Below are 14350 nucleotides of genomic sequence, written 5' to 3'. Positions count from 1 at the left end.
GCTGTTATTTAAAATAAAAACATTACCATGTTTTAAATTATTTTATTTTTAAGTGTTATACTTAAATATAATTAATAAAATATCTATAAATTATTAAAATTAAGATATTTTAAAATTTTGAAACTATTTATAAATTTTATTACATAAAATATTTTTCGTTTTTTTAGAACTTGAATGGCTATTTTTTCAAATTAATATAATATACTGTATTAATAAAATATTTTAAATTTATAATTTTTAGTTGTTGTTTAGTATGTATAATAAAATTATTCAATAATTTATTTATAGATATTAATAAGTAATTGGTTACAACTAATACTAATATTATCTATATTTATTTACATATATGAAACACATAAATTATTTTACATTAATGTTAAATGATAAAAAAAATTATATGGGAATTTTTTCTTTATGAAAACATTATTTACTTAATTATTAATTAATTAAAATATAGTATTTTATACAAAGTAAACAAAATTCGTTTTTTTATTGAAAACCCACAAAAGTTGGTTTTTGGCTTTTCTTCATAAATTGGTTGAAATTTTGAAAAACTAGTTTCTCTAAATTTTAGGGAATCTATTTGTTAAAAAACTTGATTGGCAAATGAAATGGTTTTTACAAAAACAAAAACTAAAAACTAAAAACTTGATTGGATAAAAAGTGGTTTTTACAAAAGCAAAAACCAAAAACTAAAACAAAAACTTGAAAAACTACAAACAATCAACCTTCTAATCTCTAAAATCAAATCAATCAGATAATTAGAGACGATAAAGCAAACCGGATAATGACCCGGTCTATTATGCACACTTGGTTTATAAAGTCTGTTTTTCTTTTTATCCTTAAACCCTAAAATCAAAAACCTCTCCGAGCTATGGCCGCCGTCGAAGCAGAGCACCGAAACAGAGCAGACGAAGCCGACGAGATCTTCTTCAAAGATGGCGACTCCGATATCTGCCAGCAGCTCATGGACCGTTACGCGAAGTCCTCCGCCTCGCAGCACCGTCACCTCGTCGCCACCGCCGCCGCAATGCGTTCAATCCTCACATCGGAGTCTCTTCCTCCGTCTCCTCCTGCTTACTTCGCAGCTGCTATATCTTCCTTGGATTCTTCGACGGAGGATCCAATGGCGGTTTCTGCTCTGCTCACGTTCTTGTCTATAGTCGTTCCTCTCGTTCCCGACGGAGGAATCTCGGCTGCTATGGCTCGTGAGGCTGTGGGGGTTCTTGTGAAGCCAATTGATGGAGAAGGGGAGAAGCTAGGAGTTGCTAGCTTGAGAGCTGGTGTGAAGTGTATTGGGACTTTGCTTGTTGGGTTTTGCGATGTGGATGATTGGGAATCTATTCGAATTGGGTTTGGTTCACTTCTCAAATTCTCTATTGATAAACGTCCAAAGGTATCACCTTTTTGTTCATTCTAGTGTTATTGTATTGCCTCTTCTCAAAGTTTTAATCTTTGGGGTTTGTGTGTGTTTGCTCTCTGTTAGGTTAGAAGATGCGCTCAAGAGTGTTTGGAGAAGCTATTTGGTTCCTTACGGTCATCTACCGTTATCAAGGAAGCAAGTGATACGTTATATGTTCTACTTAAAGAACATAAGCCTGTCTTGTCTGAACTAAGCTCGAAAAAGATTGTGGAAGGTTCTAAGGTTGAGTCAGCTTTGAAAGCTGAGAACGCAGAGGCTGCACATGTGCTAAATGTTCTCAGTGCTACAGTTCCATTTCTCTCTGCGGAAGTTAGTTTTAGTGTTTTCTCGGAACTTTGTAAGCTTATGGGGTCTCATTTCTCGCCGCTGACGAGGCAGATTCTCAAAGCGATTGATACTATCTTCAAGAGTTCAGAAGATACAGTTGTTGTTCCTGAGATTGAAGGAGTCATAACTTCGTTAACTAGTTATGTATCTTTACACGAGAAGAATCCTGCTGACACTGTCCTGCATGTGAGCACCTTGTTGAAAAGTGCTTTGGAGAAAGCCAACTCAGTGGAATCGACATTGTGTCTAAGGCAACTTCCACTAGTTTGTGGGTCATTGGGAGGTAGCTCTTTTGTTCTTCATTACACGGACTTGGATTTCATATCTATTGTGATGTATTTAAACTTTCCGTTTCCTATGCTTTAGGTCTTCTGACTTCCGAGGAAGATGTTGCATCCCAGGCCTCAGTTATAATTAAAGATTTGATCAGCAGCTACATTGATACAAATAATCTTCTGGCCGAGGGAAGCTTGTCTAGTGAAGATGAGGATAACTTAACCGGTGGAAACAATATAAATGCAGCAAGAAGTGTGTGTAGTGTCTTTGAGAGTACACTTAACTCATGTGATGGTATTCCAAAGGAGCACATTTTAACCGTCACAGCTCTTTTGATTGAGAAACTTGGTAGGTGTACTTTCACTAAGCTGCTATGTTTTGGCATTCCGAACATATTAGCTAGAGAACAATTTGTTACAAGCAAACATTCTTTTTTTCCCAAAAGCTAACTTAAATTTGGTTGTGAGGTAACACAGAATTATTGAATTCTTTCTCCCATTGTTTCAGGAGATCTTTCATATATTCTCGCAAAGGATATCATTTTAAAGCTTGCAGACATGATGGAAAATGCAACTGAAGATACTGCTAGCTCACAATATGTAAGTTTTAATAATAATGCTCCCACTTGAATGGGGTTGTTTCAGAAGGCTGTGAGTTATTTTTATTAATGTCTGGTGCATTGAGTACCCAAGGATGTATTCAGTTATATTTCGGAATTAACAAAAAAGCACATCTTGATTCTCATCATACTTTTTTTTTTGTTCACAGTTTCTTACAATACGAAGAGATATATATATATATATATATATATATTTTACTTATTTATTTATAATAGATTGGATTGGACTTATGTGCAGGTTCAACAATGCATTGGGGCTGCAGTGGTTGCCATGGGGCCAGTGAAGCTACTAACACTTCTTCCTATCACCCTTCATGCTGAGAGTCACTCATGCACAAATGCTTGGCTTATTCCCATCTTAAGAAGACATATTGTTGGGGCATCTCTTGAATATTATGTCGACTACATTGTTCCCCTTGCAAACTCATTGATGCTTACTTCTAAAGAAGGTACTCTTCTATGCGGACAGTGAGAATTTTTCATTTGCACTAAAAGAATAGATTTTCCATTCTTCTTGTTTTGTTCTCATATCAGGGCTTACGATACCATATGGCCACTGACTTTGTATATATTCTTGTTCATCAGCTAAAAAGTCAGGTCACGGCAAAAAGTTGCGTGCATGTGGTCATGAGCTGCTGAAACTGTTACCTGCCTTTTGTAACTACCCAATTGATGTGCCCCAGAAATTTGGATCTTTAGTGAAGCTGATGGTTAAGTTTATAAAGAAAAAATCTTTCATGCATGAAGCCGTGGCCGTTTCTCTGCAGGTGAGTTCATTCACATCTCACCTAAACAACATTCTATTGTTTTTACAAAGTTCAGTCTCATTAATTTTTTGGTTTTTCAGATGCTTGTAAATCAGAATAAAAGAAAACCTAAGCCCAGTACAGATATGGACGACAAAGAAAACGCCAATATAAGTGAAGATGCCAAACCGGAGGTTGATGGTAGATTTCACTATTCGAAGAAGGCTTCAGTGAAAAACATGAAGACTTTGGCATCAAGCTCGGCAGAGCTGCTTCAAACTCTTGTCGATGTATTAACTGCCTCAGGCACGCAGATCAGTGCAGACTTTAAGGTTAACAAATCAAAATTTAAACAATTTCTACAGCATATGTCAGTGTATTCGTTTGATCTAAGTAGTTGAAGTTTTGATTGACTGAAGATTACATCATTTGTGCTCTTGTAATGTCAGGTTGCAATTGGATGCTTAGCTTCTACTCTGGATTCTTCAGTGAGGAAAAAGATTCTAATTTCCTTGCTAAATAAGTTTGATCCTGCTGGTGAAAGCGAGATTGAAGGACAGGTCGATCAGTCTAATGATTCAATTGATGAAGAGAAAGACAATCGCAGTGCTACAAAGACACAGTTAAAGAGGTATTACTCTAGAAATATTTTTCCCCTTGTATTGTATATTAACATTTATTTTGAAAATGATCCTCGTAAATTCTCTTCCATGATTTGTTAAATTTCTTGAATATCAATAAACATTGTGTTAGCATAACATCAATGTATATATAAAGTTTTTTCCTCTGGCACTCGCTTGCAGGAGTGCTGTGCTGGATCTTGCATCTTCATTTGTTGAAGGAGCCAAAGAAGATCTTATTGAATTGATATATAATCTTGTCCGCCAAAGTTTTCAGGTATCATACTAAACTCCAGCTTAGAGATTTTATTCACTAGATATTCCTATGTAGAAGCTAATCTATGGCATGTTTTGGTTTCAGGCCACTGATGAGGCTGATCTTCGTGGGGCGTATAATACACTGAGCAGAATTCTAGAGGTTGCTTACCCGATTTGAACTCGTTATAGTAGCACTTAACACTGATCATTGGATGGTACTCCATACTTATGTATGTTGATTTCCCCCTCTTCGGTGCAGGAACATGGCTGGTTTTGTTCATCTCATTTTGCAGAGGTGATAGAGATGTTACTCAGTCATAAAACTCCGGACGATGAAGCATCTTCTAAAAGTCGATTTGCATGTTTCCACGTCCTAATGGCTCATGGAATTCAGGTCTAAATTATATATCATTTCTATCAATTGAAACTTTATATTAGAATGACGGAAGACTGACTATCCATCATATTTGCCTTATGAAGACAGTGACCAATATTCTTAAATGTTTTACTTTCTCTATGCAGTCAAGCTCCGAGGAGGAGAATGAGAAGGCTTTCCTTATCCTGAACGAGATGATCCTTACACTTAAAGATGTAAGCATACTGTTTTTAGCTTCGTCTCTGCTTAGAGAAATAATACAATTATTAAACAAGTTTCTAACATTGCCTTTGCATATACAGGGGAAAGAAGAACACAGGAAAGCAGCTTGTGATGCACTGGTTATGGTATATACCACCTTGAAAGATTCATCATCTATGAACAGTGATGAACTCTGTCCCAAACTGATTAACATGGTGAGTACATTACAAGAGCTCTTATACCAATTTAGTCCACTCGTTGTCCATCAAATGATTAATTGGAATCCATGGTTCTTTAGATAAGTGGTTATATCTCTGGAACATCACCGCACATAAGGAGTGGAGCAGTGTCTGCGTTATCTGTCTTGATATACAAAGACCCTGAGATCTGCCTGTCGTCACCAGAGCTTCTTTCCTCTGTTCTATCATTGCTTCACACCAAATCCATTGAGATTATAAAAGTAAGCCTACCTGTTGTTGCTCTCAAGTATTTTTTTTTTTTGGTTTTCTCATGCGTCATGGCGTATCTGCAGGCTGTTTTGGGTTTTGTGAAAGTTTTAGTCTCGACATCTGAAGCCCAGGACTTGCAGAGACTACTGCAGAACCTCTTGTATGAGATTCTCCCCTGGTCGTCTGTTTCAAGACACTATTTTAAATCAAAGGTAATAATGAGAATGGTGCTTTACCAATTCTTCTCGTTACTCAAAAACGTGATGATTGACTTACCAGTACAAATACAAATACATGTGGGTTTTAGGTAACGATCATAGTTGAGATTATGATAAGGAAGTGTGGCACCCGCGCAGTCCAGCTAGCGACACCAGACGAGCACAAAAGTTTCCTTCAGACAGTTTTAGAGGTAACTCTCCCTCTCTGTAATTTTTTCTTGTGAGAAATGGATGTATCAATCATCTTGGAACTTTCATGTTAATGTGCAGAACCGTTCGAGCAAAGCAAAAGACAAAGACGAAACCAATGATTCACAGACTACATCCATCGACTCCTCGAGAGAGTAAGATCCTTTAGAAACAAGAACACATATCTAATCAAATCACTGCTTGCTCAAATTAATTCTTTTTTATACAGGCCAAGGAAAAGAAATTACAGAGAAGCTTCATCAGAAACAACAGCCAGACAAGACGGTGGCAAAGAACACAAGAACTTCAAACGTCACAAGAGCACACATCATTCAGACACTAATGGAAGAAGAACAGGACCAAAGCGCCCCGGTAACAGAAACTTCGGCAAACATAGGGAAGCTTCTGGAAACAATCACAAGTCAGTAAAAGACACACGGAAGCCTAACAGATTCAGGAAGGCATCATGAATCCTATAATCTCAGTCAGTAAACAGTTTTGCAGTTTTCAGATATCAGAAACCAAACATATGGTGTGTATGTATACGTTTTGTAGATTATACACATCAATATTTTTCAAAGATTAGTATTTTTCTTTTAAAAGACTAAAAACCCCCAGAAAATGAAAAAGAGATTAGATTAGATCGCAGAAGAAGCTTGATCAAGCAAAGACACAATCTCTAGCCTGCTTCTCACCAATCCATGGAACACTTCTCTCACTTGTCTCTGCAAATCCTCCAATCCAACTTCCATTCCTCGGCAAATCTCATCCATCTCTTCCACTTTCTCCGCAACTTCTCCCTCCTCCGTTTCCTCTGCCGGAAACCTAAACCTCTCCGTGAATTCCAACAAAGACAACCCAATCTTCTCCATCCTCTGCATCTCCTCCATCAACCCACCACCACCACCACCGCCAAAACGCTTCTCCTTCCGTTTCATCTCTTCACCAACCCTCTCCTGAATATTCACCGCGGCGCTAGCCCAGCTCTGGTGCTTAGGAAGCTGCAACGGCGCCACAAGAACGTTACTTGTCTGACAAGGAACCGCAGCTACTAGCACCCACATCACAAGAGCCATAACACTGCTCATTATATAAACCGGCATCGCCGGTCCTGAAGCTTCAGCTCCACGTGGCAGGACGAGATTACCAACCATCCCCTGAATCTGCTTCGTCGCAGACCAGTTCTTGCTGACGTGGCCAGACGATCCTCCACCTCCTACTACGGTGACGTTGCTGCGTGGTCCAAACGACCACGACCTAAACGTTGTCCTTTGCTGGTTACTACTGCCTCCACTTCCGTTGCTCCTATCTTTCACATCACCATTCAACCCAATGACAAGGCTTGTTAACGCACGCTTAGCTCTCCGAACGCTTCCGTCACATAACGGCCGCTGTTTAAGCGCCGTGACGACTATCTCCGCTAGACGCCGACTCTGTCTAACGGAATCAATACCGTTAACAACGGCGTTACATATATCAAGCGCCTTTAGAACCCTCTCGAGCATTTCTGATAAAAGCCTCTCTAAAGACGGCGACTTCGAGATCCGAACCGTGGACAGGACCCCTTTGAACTCCGTTTCGCAGGACACGAAAACGTCCAGGAGGTTCTGTAGCCACGGGATCGAGAGGATCGGATCAGACGGCGAAGATGGAGAGATTAGCTCCGAGAAGCGCTCGGAGACGTGTTTCTGAAAGTACTCGAGCTCTTCGAGCTCTTGCTCGTGGTTGACGTCCATGGAGATGATCTGGTTGCGGCGGATGCTGATTCGGCTCAGGAATGAGCCTTGAAACTCCGTCGCCGGCGCCATGAGTGTAGTGTGTGATGAATCGAAGCGAAAGTAAGTTCCTTTTTGTTGTTTCTGAGGTTAAAGGAGAGAGATTTTTGAAGAGGGAGGGAGAAAACAGAGAGAAATGGGTTTTGAGAGTTTAGATGAAAGCAGGAACTGAAATAGTGGAAAGCATGTTCGTGTCGGAAAGAGATTTTAAATTTTTTTTTTTTTTTTGCTTTTCTTTCTTTGGTTACTCGTTTAAGTAAAAGAATATTCGTCGTTTGGTCTATTATTACAGACTTTTTCTTCTCGACGTCAATTTTAATTTCTTCAGAATGGAAAATATACTATCTGAATGACCTATTCAAAGATCGAATTGTTTTTGATTAACAGGAGTAATTAACTAATGGTATTTTCAAGCTGTTTTTGATCGGAAAATAGTAACATCAATACTTAACTTTTGTTGTAGTTGAGATTAAAACTTTCACATAAAAATTATTCTATTACTCATATTTGAGGTAGTCTGTATGACCAGACTGGAATATAACAACTAATAAAATGAAGTTTTCATATAGAAAGATCTTGATGTCTTAGCTAAAAAGTCTGCAATCCTATTTTGCGCTCGTGGAATATGAATAATTTTGAAGTCCGAGAAACATATATGCAGAGTCTCTATCCTCTCCAATTTTGTTGCAAAGCTTGGCCGAGCATGAAGCTTCTTAATCATGGTGATTAAATCCTTGCAGTCTGTTCCAAACCTTTGACATGTAGAGTGTTGCAACTTAATTTTTGTTGTCATGTACTGTATTATAAATATTTTTAGTGAATAAATAAAAAATAGAATAATAAAGGAAAACAAAGAAGAACGATTGTTTCTTTTTATATTTAAGAAAGAATAATTTAATTTCATTTTTACGATATAAAAATGAAAAAAGTGAAGAAAAGTATTACTTATAAATATGTAGCCTTTTAAAAAATAAAGAAATAATATTATTACTCATTTTTTGGTCACCATTCAAAATTTTAAGAAAAAAAAACTGGTAAAAGAAACCAAGAGCATCATTAGTAGAGGTGCTTAAAGGGGGGAGCTTAGGGAAAAAATAATATAATAGTGGATGAGACCCACACAAAAATTAAGCACTTGTGCTTATTCTGCCTAATTAAGCACCAGTGCTAGCACTGTTTTGCGGGTTCCACTGTCACGTGGTGGCCCGCGATTGGTTCGTTTTTAATTTTTAATTTTTTTAATCAGAGAAAAAAACAAAAAAAAAAATAATAAGTACCCCAAATGAGGTGTTAGGATTAATGATGCTCTAAGACCACTTCCAATTTAAAATATGTATTATGTATATATATATATATATTTATATAATAAATATAAATATTTGTTAGATCTATAATTATTTTTGTGGAATCCCATAAACAAAGGTTGTCAAGACTCCGATGGGAGATGCTCTATTGATTAGGTATATGATACGTGGCAAAAACTGACCGTATATTTAGTGTGTTTCTTAATTAATGGATGGAGCAAGTGTTCAGTCAGTCATGTGTCATGAAAAGACGTTCAAGATGTAGAATGATCCGTGGCCGATCTTGAAAAGAATGTTAAAAAGCTTTCTAGCGGTTCCGTCAAGTTTGGGACTACTCTGAAGGACGTGTAGAGAGATCAATATCGCATATTATAGTAGAAGCTATGATGCATTTAAATGAACGCGTCTCAATAATTTACAAGAGGTGAGAGCTTATCAAATATGATCTTATATATATACAAGTATCTGAGTATCTGTAATGTAAAGGTAATTGCCTGAATGTGAATATACATGCACAAAATAACAATAACAACACATTTATCATAAATTCAGTCTATAGTCTATACAAGTAGCTTCAGATTTCTGTTTGTAGTGTTTATCAGTTTATGGGGTCACATTGTTTATACAAATAGCTTTTACGTTTCTGTCGGTCACCTATTACTTGGCGTTCGAGTGTCGTACACCATGTATTTTCCATGTCTTAACTCTGATGTGATATCATTAAATGCATGTAACGCTCTCTAGGGATGGCAACGATACAATTCTCGGTAAACTGTCCATCGCGTTACTTTAGCGATGAAACTCAAGATGACAAACTATTCATTCTTTCTCTTTAATATTAAATGTCATTCTAATATTTTTTTTCTTATTACACAAAAGTATCATTTTAAAATTTTAATGCAAATTTTATTTACTTTTAGTTTAAATTAATCGCAAAGTGCATTGATCTTATAAATAATTTTATTTATCTCAAATACTATTGGTTAAACATGTGTAATTAATAGAAACCTAATTATATTTTATTCATTTTTAAGCGTAATTCTCTCAAATAACTATTTTTAAGTTTTTATCACAAAATAGCTCTAAAAAAATAAAATGACTAAAATAGTCTTTTTTGTTTTGAAAATTTTAATTTTAAATTTTAATTTTTTGAAATTTGAAACTCATCCCCAAAACTCACCCCTTAACTCTAAACCCTAAGTCAAAATTAGTTAACCTAAAGGGGTATAAATGCATATTTTACCTTTTAATAAAACTTCTTTTGGGCATTTTTCTCCTTGATAGACTATTTTTGTGAAAATAAACTAATTAATCTGTGTGAAAAATATCAAATTAACATTTATTTAGAAATTAAACGGAAAAAGTATATTCTATAAAAAACATATTTATCTTTACGATCGCACACAATGTTCTAATATACTTCTTCAATATTTGAAGAAGATTTTTTTAATTTATTTATATATATTAAGTTTTTAATATTTAACTTTCATCTACTAATTTTTAATTTTAATTTCAATTTTAATAGAATTTTATTTCAATTAATTTTAAATTTTTATTTCAATTTTAAAAGAATTTCACCATTTACCTTTATAAAGCAAAATACATGAGTTTATATTTAAAATTAATCTTTCAAATATAACAACAAATTATAAGACACCATTTTTTATTTAAATACGGAGAGAGAGTGTATATCAATGTATTGCAAAAATTAGGGCGGTCAATAAATGGAAGCGGTAATTACGGGGTATCATGAACTGGCCTCTTATATAAAATTTAAAGTCATTTAAAGTGGTCGGTGAAATTAAACCGTTAATGACGGTTAGAAAAGAACAATAAACAATTATACAAACGCCGTTTGTTATCAAAAACCTCTTTGCAACCCTTTTTTAATACCACTTTAGCGCTAGAGAGAGAGCAATTATAAAGAAGACACATGGCAGTATAAAGTGATCATCAGCTTTTGGCAGTATATCATTAGCTTTTAATTAAGGAATTAATTATCTATTGCTTTAAACCATATTCTCAGTTCCACAAATAACGCGCACAATCCCAATCGATATCAAATCTTCAATTCTAAATACATGAATAGAAAACTGAAGTTCCATATCATTGTCACAAAGGCATTTTTAACAATCAAAAGCAATCAAAAGCGACAAATACGAAATATATTATAATTATCGTTATTTTGTTTCGCCGTCACATGACAACCACGAAAATGAATTTAAACGCGTTTGCTGTTACACAACACGAATGAATTTAAACGCGTTCTTTTAGAATCTAAAGAGGAAATTAATGGATACAAAATGAAAAAAACAGCAGAATTAACAATTAATCAAATTCATTATAATAATAAGTATTATCCACTTCAGATGTAGTCAGAATCAAAGACAAATGCATCCATGATCCAACTCGGCGGATTGAAAAAGGTTTAATGTGTTTAGTTTTTGATTCAATAAGTTTTTGGATAATTACGCCATAATAAAAACACGAAATCATTTGGACAAAACATTTTATATGATGGGCCAGGCTAAATCGAGATAAGGCCTTGACTCACTACACTCTCTCAGAGATTTCTCATAACAATGGCTCAAAGTAACCACTGCTGATCAAGCTGTAGCCAGTATACTATTTACAGCCACGGATATAAATCACAGGAAAATGTATGGTTTGAAGACAAACATGTATGAAATATATGGAATTGACTTTTAGACTTTAGTCAATATTCAAAATGTTAGCATTTCCTAAGAAAGTATCCTTATTTTAAGATGTATCTCCGGAGTAATATGGAATCAAGGGAAAAAAGATTTGGCAACTCTAAATACCTTACAATTTACGATGTATCTACGAGTAATTATTCTTTTTTTTAAAGGAAATGAATCGGCACTATTATGTCAAGTGTTTCAGAAAAAAAAGAAGAGAATTGAGGAAATGAATCTGAATATACCATTTGCCAGAAATATTTAATCCATGCATAAGGTAAGTCGAAAACAAAATATACGAATGTGTTTTGCTATGCCCATCTTACACTATATATATATCTCACATATCTCACAAGTCGCAATATATCATTACGAATGGGTTTTGCTAGATCAGCTTGCATGACAATCCTCTTTCTTTTGATAATATTCTTTCTTTCGCCGTCTTCGGCCGTGGACATTCCCGTCGTATCCCACAGTGGTCGCCGGAGCAACGTCGAGGTTGGGTTCATCTTCCAAACGTGGTTGTCCACTCACGGGAAGAGTTATGTCAATGCTCTCGGAGAGAGGCAACGGCGTTTTGAGATCTTTAAGGACAATCTTCGTTTTGTCGACCAACACAACGCTAAGAACCTCAGTTACCAGCTAGGTTTGACTCGGTTTGCTGACCTAACCGTTGAAGAGTACGGAGGTCTTTTGTCTGGACGCCATGATAACGAACCGATACAAAGGGCTCGCAGAGTCAGTCATAGGTACGTGTCACTTCCCGGAGATCAGCTCCCAGAGTCCGTTGACTGGAGAAAAGAAGGTGCAGTGACGGCGGTTAAAGACCAAGGCTCTTGCAGTAAGTACTTTTTTTTGCCTTTCACATTCATTCACAGATAATCTCCTCACGGTGATTTAGGCAATTTCATTTTTTTTGAAGTTCCCATCTTTGGTCCTAACATTAACAGAATATTCTAACTACTACTATAGTAAGTGAATCTTCAGGCTCATGCATATATATGTATAAATATATTCAAAATAAGCAAACCATAATTAGTTAATATTTTTTTAATTGAATATTATACTGTTATCTTAATTAAAGATAAAAATATTCATTGAATATTATACTGTTATCTTAATTAAAGATGTGATTTAAACTATAATAATTTGGATCCGTACATTTTTCACTTTCAATATATTGGTTACAATATTAATATAAACTTTTCATTATTGAAATGAAAGGTAGCTGCTGGGCATTCTCCTCAGTAGCAGCTGTGGAGGGAATAAACAAGATCGTGACAGGAGAGTTAATCTCACTCTCCGAGCAACAATTGGTTGATTGCAACACCGGTAATTACGGTTGTGATGGAAGAGGCTATATGGACATATCTTTTAAGTTCCTTATCAATAACAATATTGGTCTTGTTTCCCAAATTGATTATCCATACAAGGCCGTTCAAGGCAACTGTAACCACAACGAGGTTCATCTACTAGTGGTTCCGTTACTAAACACCCATATATAATTGCTTACGTTTCACTAACAAGTTTCACTTCTTTGTTTTTTTTCTGGGTACGTTAATGGCAGAAGAGTGCAAACAAGGTCGTTAAAATTGACGGCTACGAGGATTTGCCAGTGAATGATGAGATGTCTTTAAAGAAAGCGGTTGCTCACCAGCCCGTGAGTGTTGGCATTGACAAAAAATCCCGAGAATTCATGCTCTATAAATCGGTATATATATGAGCACATAGCTAACCTTACCTTTAGAATCTATTTTCTTATAAATCCAAAATATATTCAATCGATAAACTTATATTGTACTTGTTTATATGCTTTGTGTCATTAAGGGTGTATATAATGGACCTTGCGGGACACAGCTTGACCATGCGGTTGTTATCGTGGGGTACGGTAGTGAGAACGGTCAAGACTATTGGATCGTGAAGAACTCATGGGGAACGATATGGGGAGAAGCTGGCTTCGGTAAGATGGCTCGTAACATTCAAGATCCAGCAGGTATATGTGGAATCACGCTGGTTGCTTCATATCCTATCAAGAAGTAGACTTCGAATGCATGAGGGCAAGAATCTATAATGGCACTTCTAAAGGGAACTGTAATGAGTGTCTGGACTTTGTAGGTTTTTTAGCCATGTGTTCTTCTACAGATTATGTTTTAATTCGGCTACAAAGATTTTAAATAATGTTTCAAACGTCATGTTTTTAACCCATTTTTCGAAGATGAAAAGTACGTGTGAGAATGCACTAGACATGTTAATCCGGAGTCCAAATCTGCTCAGAACTATTAATTATTGGACTTTAGCTTATTTACATAAACCCAAAAATAAGGGCGAAATCCATTTGGATTATTGATGTTTTGGGATTAAGCATCTTTGGTTTATGGTTTCAAAAACTCACAGTTCTACATTTTAGGTTAGATAATATCATCATTTGTGATTAGAGCTATTCTCAGTATTGACATATTGGGGGTGATTGGTTGGGCTGTAAGAAGTGATTTTAGCTTTAATTTTCATCTACAACCTTAAATACTACCAATCATGCTTTATCTTAGTTTTTAAAGCTACAACCAAAAAAACTAAAGTTACAGCAAAAACATACAAAAAGTAGTTGTATAAATCTTATTTTCTAAAGCCTCATCTTTTTAGCTGTAGGAAATTTTAAAGCTACATCTCTTAAAACTAAATCAAAAAATTCTACAGACTAATTTCTAAAGTAAATTTTCTACAGTTACATCCTAACCAATCACCCCCATTGTTTCAATACTCTTAATCCAAACACTAACAAAACAAATATGGAAGATGTGATTCTACTTTTCTTTGATCATTACAAAAGACATTTCAAAATCTATAAATATTCTTTCGTCATGTAGAATATG

General features: G+C 35.6%; 3 protein-coding genes across 3 annotated transcripts; 2 read left to right on the top strand and 1 right to left on the bottom strand.

Annotated features, from left to right (window-relative positions):
- The first annotated feature begins 837 nt into the window (after positions 1 to 837).
- LOC106441315 (RRP12-like protein) lies at positions 838 to 6287 on the top strand. The gene is made up of 18 exons (XM_013883150.3): positions 838 to 1396; positions 1487 to 2033; positions 2117 to 2374; positions 2534 to 2625; positions 2884 to 3094; positions 3231 to 3412; positions 3493 to 3723; positions 3841 to 4022; positions 4195 to 4288; positions 4373 to 4429; positions 4529 to 4663; positions 4792 to 4860; positions 4948 to 5061; positions 5145 to 5306; positions 5379 to 5507; positions 5603 to 5704; positions 5784 to 5857; positions 5932 to 6287. Exons 1-18 carry the CDS (start codon positions 875 to 877, stop codon positions 6170 to 6172), a joined length of 3402 nt encoding a protein of 1133 aa, XP_013738604.2. The 5' UTR covers positions 838 to 874; the 3' UTR covers positions 6173 to 6287.
- Positions 5885 to 7649, bottom strand: LOC106441326 (protein ROH1-like). The gene has a single exon (XM_013883160.3). It carries the CDS (start codon positions 7508 to 7510, stop codon positions 6341 to 6343), a length of 1170 nt encoding a protein of 389 aa, XP_013738614.2. The 5' UTR covers positions 7511 to 7649; the 3' UTR covers positions 5885 to 6340.
- Positions 7650 to 9786: 2137 nt separating this feature from the next.
- Positions 9787 to 13634, top strand: LOC106374479 (probable cysteine protease RDL6). The gene is made up of 4 exons (XM_013814493.3): positions 9787 to 12321; positions 12705 to 12943; positions 13048 to 13191; positions 13308 to 13634. Exons 1-4 carry the CDS (start codon positions 11856 to 11858, stop codon positions 13518 to 13520), a joined length of 1062 nt encoding a protein of 353 aa, XP_013669947.1. The 5' UTR covers positions 9787 to 11855; the 3' UTR covers positions 13521 to 13634.
- The last annotated feature ends 716 nt before the right edge of the window (positions 13635 to 14350 follow it).

This window comes from Brassica napus, chromosome A1 (genome assembly GCF_020379485.1).
Source record: "Brassica napus cultivar Da-Ae chromosome A1, Da-Ae, whole genome shotgun sequence".
Taxonomy (NCBI): Eukaryota; Viridiplantae; Streptophyta; class Magnoliopsida; order Brassicales; family Brassicaceae; genus Brassica; species Brassica napus.
Note: the sequence above shows the minus strand (reverse complement) of the source record. Positions and strands in the feature narration are given on the sequence as shown.

What these genes read in the sequence shown, in the direction of transcription:
- LOC106441315 (XM_013883150.3), top strand. Translation starts at nt 875, where the DNA reads ATGGCCGCCGTCGAAGCAGAGCACCGAAACAGAGCAGACGAAGCCGAC. An exon ending in ACAAAGACACAGTTAAAGAG is followed by an intron (nt 4,023 to 4,194) that starts GTATTACTCTAG and finishes ACTCGCTTGCAG; the next exon opens with GAGTGCTGTGCTGGATCTTG. An exon ending in TTGTCCGCCAAAGTTTTCAG is followed by an intron (nt 4,289 to 4,372) that starts GTATCATACTAA and finishes TTTTGGTTTCAG; the next exon opens with GCCACTGATGAGGCTGATCT.
- LOC106441326 (XM_013883160.3), bottom strand. Translation starts at nt 7,510, where the DNA reads ATGGCGCCGGCGACGGAGTTTCAAGGCTCATTCCTGAGCCGAATCAGC.
- LOC106374479 (XM_013814493.3), top strand. Translation starts at nt 11,856, where the DNA reads ATGGGTTTTGCTAGATCAGCTTGCATGACAATCCTCTTTCTTTTGATA. An exon ending in TAAAGACCAAGGCTCTTGCA is followed by an intron (nt 12,322 to 12,704) that starts GTAAGTACTTTT and finishes TTGAAATGAAAG; the next exon opens with GTAGCTGCTGGGCATTCTCC. An exon ending in AATTCATGCTCTATAAATCG is followed by an intron (nt 13,192 to 13,307) that starts GTATATATATGA and finishes TGTGTCATTAAG; the next exon opens with GGTGTATATAATGGACCTTG.